Source organism: Pollachius pollachius (genome assembly GCF_949987615.1).
Source record: "Pollachius pollachius genome assembly, chromosome: 16".
In the NCBI taxonomy this organism is placed as follows: Eukaryota; Metazoa; Chordata; class Actinopteri; order Gadiformes; family Gadidae; genus Pollachius; species Pollachius pollachius.
The window spans coordinates 5003186-5016718 of NC_136949.1; the positions used below are offsets into that span (position 1 = coordinate 5003186).

Sequence of the window (13533 nt, forward strand, 5' to 3'; positions counted from 1 at the left end):
TATAGTGTAGTATACAGTGAAGTCACCTTAATCTCCCCTATGAGCCCAAAGTACCCATCTATCTTTATTGTAAGGATGGTATAATATAGCAGTGTGAAGGGAGTGTAGTGTGGGTGACTGATTGAAGTGTGTACTTTGTGTGTCACGTGATGTGACTGGGATGTTGTTGGGGCACTGCTGTAATGTGTGCAGACAGAGATAGATGTGCAGGCGCCGGGAAGTAGCTTTGGATGTAAATGATCCGCGGCGCGATGGAATGGAGAAGCACGCGGCCGGTGAGCCATCCCAGCCTTGTTGGACCGGGGGACTGAGTGAATCAGCACATTATGTGTGCATTATGTAAATGTTTGCCGGCAAGTGTAATGGAGGTAAGGCTGGCTGGAGACCGGTCATTACTCTTGTGAGAGGCTTCCTGCGGGCAGAGTCCAGCTCGTCTTCTCTTCGTATGTCTCTGCCACATCAAGACCCCCTCCAATAAGGGATCTGTGTCGTGTGGTGGGAGAGGGGTGGTGTTGAGGCTGATTTCAGTGTTTCATCTGGGTGTGTTTTGCACAGCAAAAGAAAAAAAAAGGGGGGAGGGGAATTTTAAATCAATCATGCTTCATTTAATATTGTTTGAATAAGTCACACACATTAATCAATTCTGCTCATGTTTCACCTAAGCTGACGTGTCGCTCAGAGCTAAATCTGAGGACTTAGGCTTGTGAGCAATGTGACCTTCTTTCACTTTAGTTGCACGTTAAATATTAGGCCCAAATAACTCCAATCCGGGCCTGCTAAAGTTCTTAAGTCAGGCACTAAATAGTTCATATTTGAGTGTAAATTATGTTCAGATAACATCAATCAAATTAATCTTATTTTTTATTTAATATGTCATTTTTTCACAATCCACAATAGATCGAGCACTCAATGATACCATCGATATCAAACGCACCAAATCATAGCATCATTTGTTGACCAATGGCAGGCCATGATCACTTCTTCTTTGGTTATCAGTTTGTTGCATCAACCACGGCAGCACAATCTCACAAATTGCCTGTTTACCTTCCCTTAAAAGCCTGAACAACAAAAGATATTCTACCTTTGTTTAAATACCTTTTTCCACAATAGTGCTCTCGAGATTCCAGCCTTGTAGTTGTAGCAACACGCAGCTCAGACAGCCAGTGTATTCAATCCTAGCTCCCGAGCAGAATGTTAAACTGATTAATTAAGCTAATCAAGCTAATTCTGTAATGAATGACCTAAACAACTCCATGTTGTAGTGTTATCCCACTGGCCGAAGAGTATATTTAGTTCCCGTCTAAAGAGCCAGAGTCAAGAACCGGGCTTACATCGTGTTCCCCAAGTGCTGTTTGCACAGTGGCTCAATTAATCAGAGCCTTAAACGTTAAAACGTCCACACACTTAACTAATCCAAGCATCTTCGGAAACGTCCCCTCCTTCAAATAAAAGCAAACCAGCTCCTTAAAAATCATAGTGCCGCGCCAACTCTCCATCCTCCGAACCGGCCAATGGCGGAACTCCGAACTCTCGCTAACCTTTTTGGTTCTAGCGTGTGGTTTGGTGTCTGTTTTTTGTTTCTTCATGGAGATGAATGGGAGCGGAGATGTCCTCAGACAGTCGCCGGCCGCCTCGCAGTCACGATGAAGGGGAGATTCATGGGGTGCAGACCCCCTACCCACCCCCTCCATCACCGCCCCTCCCCTCATGACTCTGCTGGGCCTCATTATTTCCTCATCTCCATCACACGGAGGAAGGAAGTGAGAGGTTGAAGACACGGCCGGGGGCTGTGGGTCTCCCCGGCACGGCCATCTATCACACACATCAGCACACACACACACGTACTCACACGCAGTCACACACACACACCCACACACACGCACATAGTCATACACGCACGCACGCACGCACACGCACACACGCACATAGTCATACACACACACACACACACGCACACACACATTCGCACACATACACACACACACACACACACACACTCACATGCTGTCACACACATACATGTACCTCCATGCAGTCACACACACAGAAACACACATGCTCACAGACACACATACACACATGCTCACAGACACACACTCACGCACGCACACACACTCACATGCCCTCACACACACACGTACACACATGCTCTCACACACACACACACACACACACACTATCACACATATACAGACACGCTACCTGGTGTGTCACATGCTATAAAAAGGAACCACACTTATGCACAGTACACACACACCATGGGCACACACACACACACCAGCACAGTGGGCCACTCTGAAACCCCATAGCCCACTCTGCAACTCCCTCCTCCTCCAAAAGACAGCATAATTGGAAAAACAGAGGACCTGTCAGGCCAAAGATGGAGGTGCAGGCAGTGGAGTGCAGCATCAGAAACGGCACTTCAAGGACGACGCCGTGGAGCGACGAGTTCCCGCCGTTAACCGACCACTTCCCCCCCCCCCCCCCCCCCCCCCCTCTCTTTGTTTTTAGGGAGGAAAACCTTTTGTGCCTAGGCGAGCAACCCGGTTGAGTGTTGACAAGAGTGCTTCAGTGGCTGTTATCCTTCCGTATTAAGTCCCATTTGCCGACTTTGGGGTGGCACAATCTCCGGTGGGAGAAAACAAGCGAAGGACCTTGAAACGTCTCCCGTGGAGGTAAAGGGGTGGACCTTTGTGAAGGCCGGTATTCAGACGGCTTAAATGCAATTCGCCTTAAAAAAGCAAATTGAACAGTGACAAACAACAGAGGCACACCTACACAAGAGACAGCGTAAATGGAATGGCAACACACACGTTAAAACGTGTGTGTTGCCATTCAATTTATGTTGTCTTTTGTGTAGGTGTGCTTCTGCAGAAACAGCACAGTGTCTGGTTGGTCCATTTCGGAAATAACGTCGAATCAGAGGGCAATTACAATGGTACGGTCCTTTCAAGGTAAGATCAGTTGGTCTCCTCCGCCTGCAGTACTTTTATGTTCTGGCTCACTGCTCATAGCTTCACACCCCTTGACCTGGTATATACGATTATGGGGGATCAAGCACAGTCATCTATTGACTAGGGTGTTATTCACCATAAAGTTCTCGTTTCAAACCCCCAACCTGTAGGTATCGTCGAGCAAAGACCCCTCCTTGTTAATGAATTAAATTTGATTAAATTAACTAATATAGTGGCAGACCTCAGAGACCCCACCTAGCTTACAGTATATCTATTGTTGCCAACTTTGGTCCGTGCCCAAGGATTATCCAAAAACACAATTAACACACAGTTATGGAGGGTTATACTCATTAGAAGCCCAAGTGTACCCAAGTGTTCTTTGCTAACAAGGCCATTGACTTCTAAACCCATTCAGGCTTTCCCTTATGCGAACATTATAGTATAGCGTTACAGGACACTTGGATGGCCTGTCGGTCCGTTGACACTTTAATTGGCATTAATTGCACTAAAGCAGGCCTGATTACTGTAGAGAGATAGTCAGGAGAGAGTGATTTGTATACCATTATCTTTCTACCCTGTGATTGCTGAGAGAGAGCGAGAGAGAGAGAAAGAGAGACCTACAGAGGGAGAAAGAGACAGGGAGAGAGAGACCTACAGAGGGAGAGAGAGACACAGAGTCAGAGGACAAGAACAGAGAGAAATTGTGAAGGAGTAAGAGAGCGAGAGAGAGAGAGAGAGACCTACAGACGGAGAGAGAGACAGAGGGGGAGCGAGAGACACAGGGTCAGAGGGCAAGAACAGAGAGAAATTGTGGAAAAGCAAGAGAGCAGAATTCAATCTGAAGAAGAAGAGAGGTTGATCAACAGTGAAACGAGTAAAGAAAGATTGCTACAAAATCTATGACTATATGAATGTTATAGGTTGCTAGGAAAAGTGATGTATCTATTATTCACACAAACACAAGTTTTTGTTTTGTTGTATCAAACCGAGGCTCCTTGATCTCTGACAGGCCTTTGGAGATCGAGCGGCAGCATTTTAAAAACTCCAGAAAGCCCTTTGATACCGATGTCTCTTTTGTGTGTCGCGCAAGACGAAAACAACTCAAGTCGGGCGCGGATGTGTTGGTACCCTGACATATCGTTGCCGCGACGACCGCAGCCACCTCCCGTTCCCAGGTAGACAGAGGAGAAGGAGAAGAAGGAGTCTGAGATCAGGTTAAAGGGAGCCGCCATGATGTGCCAACGCACGCCATGAATAATTCAGCTTGTCAGTGCTGGGTGTTGTTTGTTACCCAGACCGCAGAGACTCCTGCCAAACGCCAGCCCTGTAGGAAGTGCTGCGTTGGTGCCCTTTGAGAAACATGTACCCTAAGCTCTTTCCCCTCTAAAATGGATGGACTGTATATACAGACACACACACATACACAGACCAGACCACAATACGCGTGCTCATTTTTTATTATATTCCTCTTAAAAGTTTGCCTTCTTTTCTCCTGAAAGAGAAGTCCCCAATTTAATTTGCCATTACCTTTCCTTCACAATTTCAAAATACACGTTTTTTTAATTAACCTAGGACTGTGGTGGAGAAATGAAACAACTTTTAACAAAAGAAAATAAACCTTAAAAACAGCCCCCCAAACCTTTTTTCTTAACAGTATGTGAATGTGTATGAATCCACATTTTCCCCAAGCAATGGCCACCTCGTAATACTTCCTACGACATAATAGCCTGATACAAGCTCTTCCCAACTGGCTCCACCGCCCTCCTCTGACCCATAAAATACGCATCAATCACACGCGAGGCTATTAGCGTAGGCGCTATCTAGCGAGATAGCTCGCAGAGCCCTTTCCATCCCAGGACATCCGTGGACCTTGAGCGCTAGCATCTGCCTGTACGAGTGCATACGAGTGTACTCTCCCCTCCCCTCTCCGGATAAGCACCTTGGATAGATGCTCCCCGCCCTATCACACCCCCACCCTCCCTGCCCTCCCCCCGATCCGCCCCCCAGCCTTCCTCCATCACTGGCGCGGCATGACATAGCGGGCGGCCCCGGTCATATCTCATCGGCGCCTGGGGATGATATTTAGTTATCAGAGATATCTTTTTTACACAGACGCCGTCATCGGAAAGGACCTTTGTGCAAAATGGATGTGTGTGTTTGTGTGTGTGTGTGTGTGTGTGTGTGTGTGTGTGTGTGTCCGTCCAGAAAACTCTCATATCCTGCAGTGCAATAACATTGTCGAACTGAGCAACAACAGCTGACACCAAATTGATACGGCAGGCAGCAGCTAGTTATTGTTGGCCCAGCCATAAGATAGAGGTCACCAAGCAAGGGGTGGTTGAGAGAGAGAGAGAGAGAGAGAGAGAGAGGATCAGACAGTGAATAACCCGCGTGATCCACAACGGTTCAGTTGTAGCCACCCCCCCAACATTAGAGCAGATGCCATATATCACCAATATGGCTTATTAACCCTCTGACCCGAACGGATGGGATATATACGCTGAGGCACGGCTCGGCCGCGGGTGGAAATGGCGTGTGGTTGATATGATCCTCTAAGGCTTCCTCATGTGTCATGTTGGGCTGTGTCTCAGCGGGTTTATCCTTTTTCTTCCCTCTTTGGTCCCTCGTCGTGTATTGATGTCATATTATCGTGTTGTACAATATAGCCCCGCGTAGGTACGCTATGTGCTGTGTGTAACGCTTTCGGTGTCGCATCGAGCCCGGGGTTAGGGCCGGCTTGTTTTGATTTGCCTAGTCATGTTCAGACAGTCACACACACACACACACACACACACTCGTCTTAGGATACACAGGGGAGGATGGACGAAGGGGTTCTGTGCTGCCTAGGAACAGTCTGTTCGTGTGGCGATGGCATGGGCCAATGTTTTATTTTTTCAGGGGGTTGGTTCAGCCTTTCTTTGGGATTCTGTTTTACAAGAAAAAAAAAAAACATGTCCAGGGGTGCCGAAAGAGAGAGTGAAAATAAAGGGCCAAGCTCTCTCAGGTAATAGCTTTTATAATCTGTTATGACCCCCTCGCCCCCCCCCCCCGACACACACTCACACACACTCACATGCTGACACACATACATGCTCACATATGCTCACACACACACACACACACACACACACACACACACACACACACACACACACACACACACACACACACACACACACACACACACACACACACACACACACACACACATGCTCACTACACGTACTCAAATACTTACAGTGTTACACACAAAAATGCACACACACACACACACACACACACACACACACACACACACACACACACACACACACACACACACACACACACACACACACACTGAGCCATATTCCCTTCACAATGGCCCCTTTCAAAGGCAGCAAGGTCTCCTTGTTGCCTTTGAGTAGAAATGGTTCTGCCGCACGGCCGCTACATCATCACCTTATTAACCCTGTAGCAATTTACTGGCTTTTTTTTATTTTCAGCCAACCTTAGCTGCCCCTGTTTTCCCATGTCTCCATCAGTTCAGTGTTTATGCTTTCTCCCCCCTCTTTCTCACTTTTCTCCCTCTCCATTACTCTCTCTCTCACTCACCTTCTCTCTCTCTCTCACTCTCTCTCTCTCTCTCTCTCTCTCTCTAGTTCTCTGTTCATCTCTCTCTCTCTCTCACACTCTCTCTCTCTCCCTCGCTCTCGATCTCGCTCTATCGCTCTCTCTCGCTCTCCCTCTCCCTCTCCCTTTATCTCTCTCTCACCCTCCCACTCTTTTTTTTCACCACGTCATTAAATCAGAATGGATCTTCTTTGATACATACGATTCCTTCGGTGTCGCTGACGGTGATGAAATCCGGACACCCACGGTTGCAGCCGATCAAGGGTGTTGGGGGGGGCTGGGGGGGAGGGCGGGTCAGTTGGGATGGGGGGGGGAATTAATGGCGGTGGGCCGGGGGTTGGGGTGGGGGGTGACATATGGCCTAACAGCCTGGATACCGTATGGATGTTGGCTTCACAAATGACTCCCCTGGACTAGATAGATCATGAAAGACATCAAAGAGGAGGAGGCTGAAAAAAAAAAGAACCCACTACACACGTCGGATTGATCCCCAGGGACCACCGATGGAACGGGATTGGGTGTGTGTGTTGTGTTGTGTGTGTGTTGTGTGAATGTGTGTGCAGTTTAAAGAAGGGTGAAATTATGTAATGGTGTGTGTGTGCGCATTTAGTTTAGGGCGGAGGAGATTATGATGTGTGTAGATGTGTGTGTGTGTGTGTGCATGTTTAGAGTCAGGTGGAGGAGCTACTTTGTGTGTGTGTGTGTGTGTGTGTGCATGGTTAAAGTAGTGTGGATGTGTTCATTTGTGTGTGTGTGTGTGTGTGTGTGTGTGTGTGTGCCTGTGCGTGTGTGTTTCTGTGTGTATGTGTGTGCACGTTTAGAGCAGGGTGGAGTAGGTTCTGTGTGTGCGTGCGTGGGTGGGTGGGTGTGTGCGCACAAGGTCTCAGTACAGGTGTCTACTGAGAGAGGGGGTACAACATAAAAGGAGCCAGCCGGGGTTTGATGTGATAATGAAGCACCTTCTTCAGCTTCCCTCCACCCTCTTTTTTTTGCCTTCATACTCCGACCGCGCAGCCCGTGTCTCCATTTGTCCGACAGCGGACGAGGGGTAGTCCTGCCCTTACAAAATGAGCGTGAATGAAAGAATCTCCTTCGCTGTATAAACAAGAGTCTCTTGCTGCTCTATGGATCTTTTTTTCCCTTTCTCTCCCACCTCTGCCGAAAGACATTTCCTCAGAGATCGAGACAAATGGAAAATGCTTAATCCAAAAGGTGGCAACAAATTGTAAGCACACTTGTGATACATTAATCTCGCCCTCTCAAAGATGCTCAGCGGTGCGACTCCCACGTGCCCCAGCGGCGCATGTTTGAACATTAACGCGCTGACACACCAACCCCCCCCCCCCCCCCCTCTCACCAGCACCAACCCACTCCCATCCACCCCAAGCCACCACTAACTCCATCACTTCTTCCTAGCCTTTGCTCATCTATCAGGAGAGAGAGAGAGAGAGAGAAGCCGTGAAAGAAAGAAAGAAAGAGAGAGAGAGAGAGAGAGAGAGAGAGAGAGAGAGAAGCCGTGAAAGAAAGAAAGAGAGAGAGAGAGAGAGAGAGAGAGAAGCCGTGAAAGAAAGAAAGAGAGAGAAAGAGAGAGCCCATGACAAAGAGGGGGAGAGAGAGAGAGAGAGAGAGGGGGTGAGAGAGAGAGAGAGAGGGAGAGGGGGAGAGAGAGAGAGAAGCCGTGAAAGAAAGAAAGAGAGAGAGAGAGAGAGCCCATGACAAAGAGGGGGAGAGAGAGAGAGAGAGAGAGAGAGAGAGAGAGGGAGAGAGAAAGAGAGGGGGGGGAGAGAGAGAGAGAAACAGTGAAAGAAAGAAAGAGAGAGAGAGAGAGAGAGCCCATGACAAAGAGGGGGAGAGAGAGAGAGAGACTCTCACCCACTGAATGTTTGTAAGTGTCAGCGCTAGCAGTCAGAATGCAGTGTGGCCAAGGTTAGCCCACTGGAGCGTTTAGCTGAACATGGGAAGATTTACCGGCCCGTGAACCAGTAAACCTACAATTACAAACCCCTAACAACTCTGGCAAGGCAAGCAAGCCTCAACACTGCGCTTTTCTCCTGCGGGCCCGGGGAGTTAAGCTCCACAATCAGCCAAGCAAGACGTCGAGAGGTAATTGCACAAGAGCGACATGCGCAACATCCTTACGGGAGACGAAAGGGGGTGATGGCGGAGGTGGAATTTTGTTTGAAATTCATCAAATTTTAATCCACTGCTTACATTTCCATATTTCCATATTTATCTCTTTGCGCCGCTAACATCCACTCTTCCCCTTGCATATCATTTGAGCCTTAATAATAGCTCAAACCCTCGCCGCACTTAGCATTAACACGCACGAATGCACGCACACACACACACATAAACACGCACACACGCACGGCCATCGAAACAGCTGCACCAACAACCCCCTATCAGGTGGGTTGTTTAAAGACACTTGTACCCCAGGGAAGATAAGGTTGTCAATGTGAATCTCTTTGTTTCCCCCATACTTGGCAAATTGACTGTTGGGAAACAGGGACGCAGTTTAGTCGTTAAACTGGGACGAGGCACATATAAGATCCATATACACTCCTTTCCTCCCCCTCGCTCTCGCTCTCTCTCAGTGTCTCTCTCCTTCCCTCGCTCTCCCACTCTTGGAATTAATCAGTGTATTTACTTAGCACTATCTGCTCCAGTGAAAATGGCCCACTCGATCGCCCTGTCTCCCCACACAGTGTGTCTTGCCCCCACCCTGTCCTCTCCCATCCAGAGGGGATTGCTCTTACCTGTGCCACTGTAATGGATTCTGGATGAAGTATTGACTGCTGCTAGATTTTGATTAAGGGGCTGCAGCGCAGAACATGTCTTTAATGAAACTGGGGAATCAGCATTCTCCGGATGGCTCCCGTGGTTTCTTTTAGGTTTTTCACTTGCTTGTGGCCCAATTGCACCTTGATTAGGGTGAGCTTTGCCCGGTAAATCCACCGCTAAGACATAGCCTCTGAATTAAGGGGAACGAACGCGGCGGGCGTTAATAATACATGGCGTCGATGTGTCGGTCGTGCAAAAGAGAGAGAGTAATGGCTCAAATGTGGGCCGTGGTCGTTAGATGATTTGCGGGTGTAGCTTCAGTGACTCACTTATTCACACACTCCAATTAGACACTCATTTTTTTTGTGTTACTCGATCGCGGGTACACAAACACAGTGCCTGTGATAAACCATGTTTTTTTAATGCCTTGTACAAAAGGTCAATCTTCATCTGTATGCATTTGGAGTCCGAGTGGTAACTAACGCTAGCTTCCCTCATTCTCTACCTTCACTTAAATTGCCTTTTTGGCCGCATTAGGAACTGATTGCATCTCGGCTGGAGATGAAAGGGGAAATGGCTAGCTCCCCATGTTTCTTTGAGCGTACAAAATGGACGTAATCTAAAAGGCAAGTATTAGCATGTTAAAAAAATAAAAAACACCATTTGCCAGGGCTTAATGTGATAGCCGTGTAAGATGATTAACTTTCAATCCGTCTAATCAACCACCAGCGCTATTTCAAATAACTTGGCTGTCAGTGGTCGGGGCCAGAACTTCCCCTCCCGTCTGATCAGTCGAGGCGAATGGAGAGTCCAACAGATGTATCAATTCACAGAGGGGCTAATCTCATTGGGAGGGCATTCGTTTTATTTTTGCTGTTAGAGCAATGGTGCTCACAGTTCACGGCGGTATATATTTTTGACCCCTTCCTCTCGCACTGGCTCCTTCCCAGCCTTCGCTTTAACACTCATCCTCCTCATACTGTGGCCACACGCTATCTGACTGCTAAAGTCATCATGTCCTTGTACACTACTGATTTATGTGGCTTTGAGTCAGTAACCCCCACACACACACACACACACACACACCATTCCCACTCATCAACCTCCAGACTGATGTTTGCTAGCTCGCTATCCCCGATGCGATGTGACCTTCAACCCCCCTCTGAAGGCTCTCCAGCTGCCGCAAAGGGTCGTGGGAAACGGTTTTCTCTGTCGAACACGGCGTTCACTCGATCTTACTTACGATTTTGTACTACCCAATGGGGAAAAGAAAGCAGGTCGCCCTGTTTGCTCATCGTCTCATCCTCGCGTGATGACAGTGTGTCATGAGTATTTTTGGTGTTCTATATATGAACGTGTTTTATTCTCAGTGTTGTATTACTGTGAATAAGGGTACAGCGGTGTATCATATTTACCTATTTTAGAGAGGATGTCATGTTGCATAGGGCTTAACCATGCTGAGGCTTAGCGCTAGTTTACTCGGTCGTTGCCTTCGTCTGTGCCTGTTCTTAAGCTCTCCAATGCTGAGTTTAATCCTGTGCCTCCCAGCACACCTGACAGTCTAAAACTCAAACCCGAACAGGCCGAATCCGATCTCCTGTTAGTGGCCGGCGTGTGGCTCAGGGGGTGACCCTTGTTGGCTTGTAACCGGAAGGTTGCTAGTTCGATCCCCGTCGGCTCCCGAGTGTCGAGGTGTCCCTGAGCAAGAAGACACCTCACCGTAACCGCTCCCGACGACGGGGCTTGCGTGGGTGACACCGCCGTCGGTGTGTGAATGCGTGCATGAATGGGGGAATGTAAGGCAATGGTGTAAAGCACTTTGAGTGGCCGCTGGCTAGAAAAGCGCTGTTTATTGAGTAGGGTTTTCACATCCAGTGGCTTCATAGCAATCTTAGTATTTGCTGAGATGCTTCATCGCATTAGATATGTAACAGAACCTCGTCGGAGACAGTAGCCCATGTGCTGCTCCAGATGTCCTCTCTAGCACTATGAGTATCTCCTTTCAATACCATCACCACCACCACCACCACCACAGAGCCACTGTCCACTGGCTATAAAGGTGCTGTATAAATGCAGTCCATTTACCTTATTTGTTGTGTGTGTTCGCTCCGCAGACCAGTTAGAGAGACCTCTCTTTCTCTCTTCCCCTCTCTCTCTCTCTCTCCTCTCTCTCTCTCTCTCTCTCTCTCTCTCTCTCTCTCTCTCTCTCTCTCTCTCTCTCTCTCTCTCTCTCTCTCTCTCTACCATCTTTACCTTATTTGTCGTGTGTGTTCTCTGTGCAGACCTGGACGACCCGGTGGTGACGGTGCACCAGAGCATCGGTGAGGCCAAGGAGCAGTTCTACTACGAGCGGACGGTGTTCCTGCGCTGCGTGGCCAACTCCAACCCGCCGGTGCGCTACAGCTGGCACCGCGGCAGGGAGGTGCTGTCGCAGGGCTCAGACAAGGGCGTGGAGATCTACGAGCCCTTCTTCACACAGGTAAGAAATCAGGGAGCACGACGCGATAAGGGTACGATCAGTCGCCGGGAGTTACCGCGGGTGAGGGGAGATCGTGAAGGAACAGTTAATGAACAGTTCACCAATGGTCTCTTAACGTTATTTCATGCAGCAATGAGCGTTAGCTTATGGTCTAGTAACCGTTGTGATACGCGTTCCCGTGCAATGAAGTAACAGTTAACGAACAGTTAAATAGTTTTTCTAGTAGTAATCATTCATCAACATTGATTCACGCAGTGATAAACCTTTCCTTACAATGAAGTAAGTTTATAAACAGTTAACTAATGGTCTAGTCACCAAACGTGTGCTCTAACAGTTACGTTAACAAACATGAGGACATCAGCTGATGATCATGAGATCTTCAGTCAGTGATTAAACTGAACATCAGACAGTGTGTCTGACATGATGTCGTCCTTATTCCCCAGCTCGTAAAGAATAATCCACACATTGACCATCACAACGACTCGTTAATACATGACTTTTGACTTTTGTGCATATGAATATTTACTACAAAGATAACGCGACGCAGTGGCTACATAAAACGATAAAACAAATTATAAAAACATGTTAAAGCCCTTCCATATGCGGCTGTATCATCACTCCCAGTAAAGATCATCGTCCCGTTTCAAAGAAACTTTTTTAATGTAATATTCCTTTTTATTGAGTATGGTTTTCCCGGACCAACAGTAGCTTCATAGCAGCCCTAGCATGTGCTAAGATGCTTTATTGCATTAGAGATGTAACAGAACCTCAGTGGAGCCAGCAGCCCATGTGCTGCTTCAGATGTGTTCTTTGGCCCTACGAGCGTCTCCTTTCAACACCACCACCACCATCACCATCACCCCCACCACCACCTCCACCACCACCATCACCACTACCCCCACCACCACCATCACCACCACCCCCACCACCCCCACCACCACCATCACCCCCCACCACCACCACCACCATCACCACCACCACCACCACCACCACCACCACCCCCACCCCCACCTACCCAGTGTATCCTCTGTCTCCTCTGCATTATCACCCCCTCCATTAAACCTTATTAGGAAGGCGAGCGGTACCATTAACGAAGCCGTTCATAACCCCCGGAGACCCTAAATAAGATCTCCCGCCAGCCTAATGTCCATCCTCTGGCTCCCCTGAATATCAGATCCGGCAGAATGCTTCTGGGAACCGGTCGGTACCGGCGCCTGTTAGGGCCGGTATTCTCCGGCTCAGTCCGGTTTGGCTCCTTATGATTTAGGCCATAACAAGTTCCTGTTCTATTCCCGTTGTACTCTCTGTCTCTGTCCTCTGTCTCGGTTTCCCTCTCTCTAACTATCTTTCTCTAACTCTTTCTCTTTCTCTCTCTCTCTCTCTCTCTCTCTCTCTCTCTCTCTCTCTCTCTCTCTCTCTCTCTCTCTCTCTCTCTCTCTCTCTCTCTCTCTCTCTCTCTCCCCCTCTCTCTAAACCCCCTCGGACCTCTCTCTCACCCCTCTCTCTCTTGTCCTCGGCTGACCACCTCGTGTCTGGATGTCTGAATGTTTCAACGAGCCTGCAGACAACAGAGAGCAGAGTGCCATTTCAAACTCCGCAGTGGGAACGCCGTCGTAATTAACAGCGGCCCTAGAGCTTCACTTTAATTATAGAAAACCTGCTATTTCCTACCCCCACCTCTGTAATAATAAAAACAGCAGCATAATC

General features: G+C 48.3%; 1 protein-coding gene across 1 annotated transcript in view; it reads left to right on the top strand.

Moving 5' to 3' along the window:
- Nucleotides 1-13533, top strand: part of LOC307088127 (MAM domain-containing glycosylphosphatidylinositol anchor protein 2) — a 177607-nt gene that overhangs the window by 71736 nt on the left and 92338 nt on the right. Inside the window, exon 4 of the mRNA XM_079753921.1 lies at nt 11630-11826. Within this exon, the coding sequence (XP_079610047.1) occupies nt 11630-11826 (197 nt within the window). The remainder of the gene's footprint in view (nt 1-11629; nt 11827-13533) is intronic.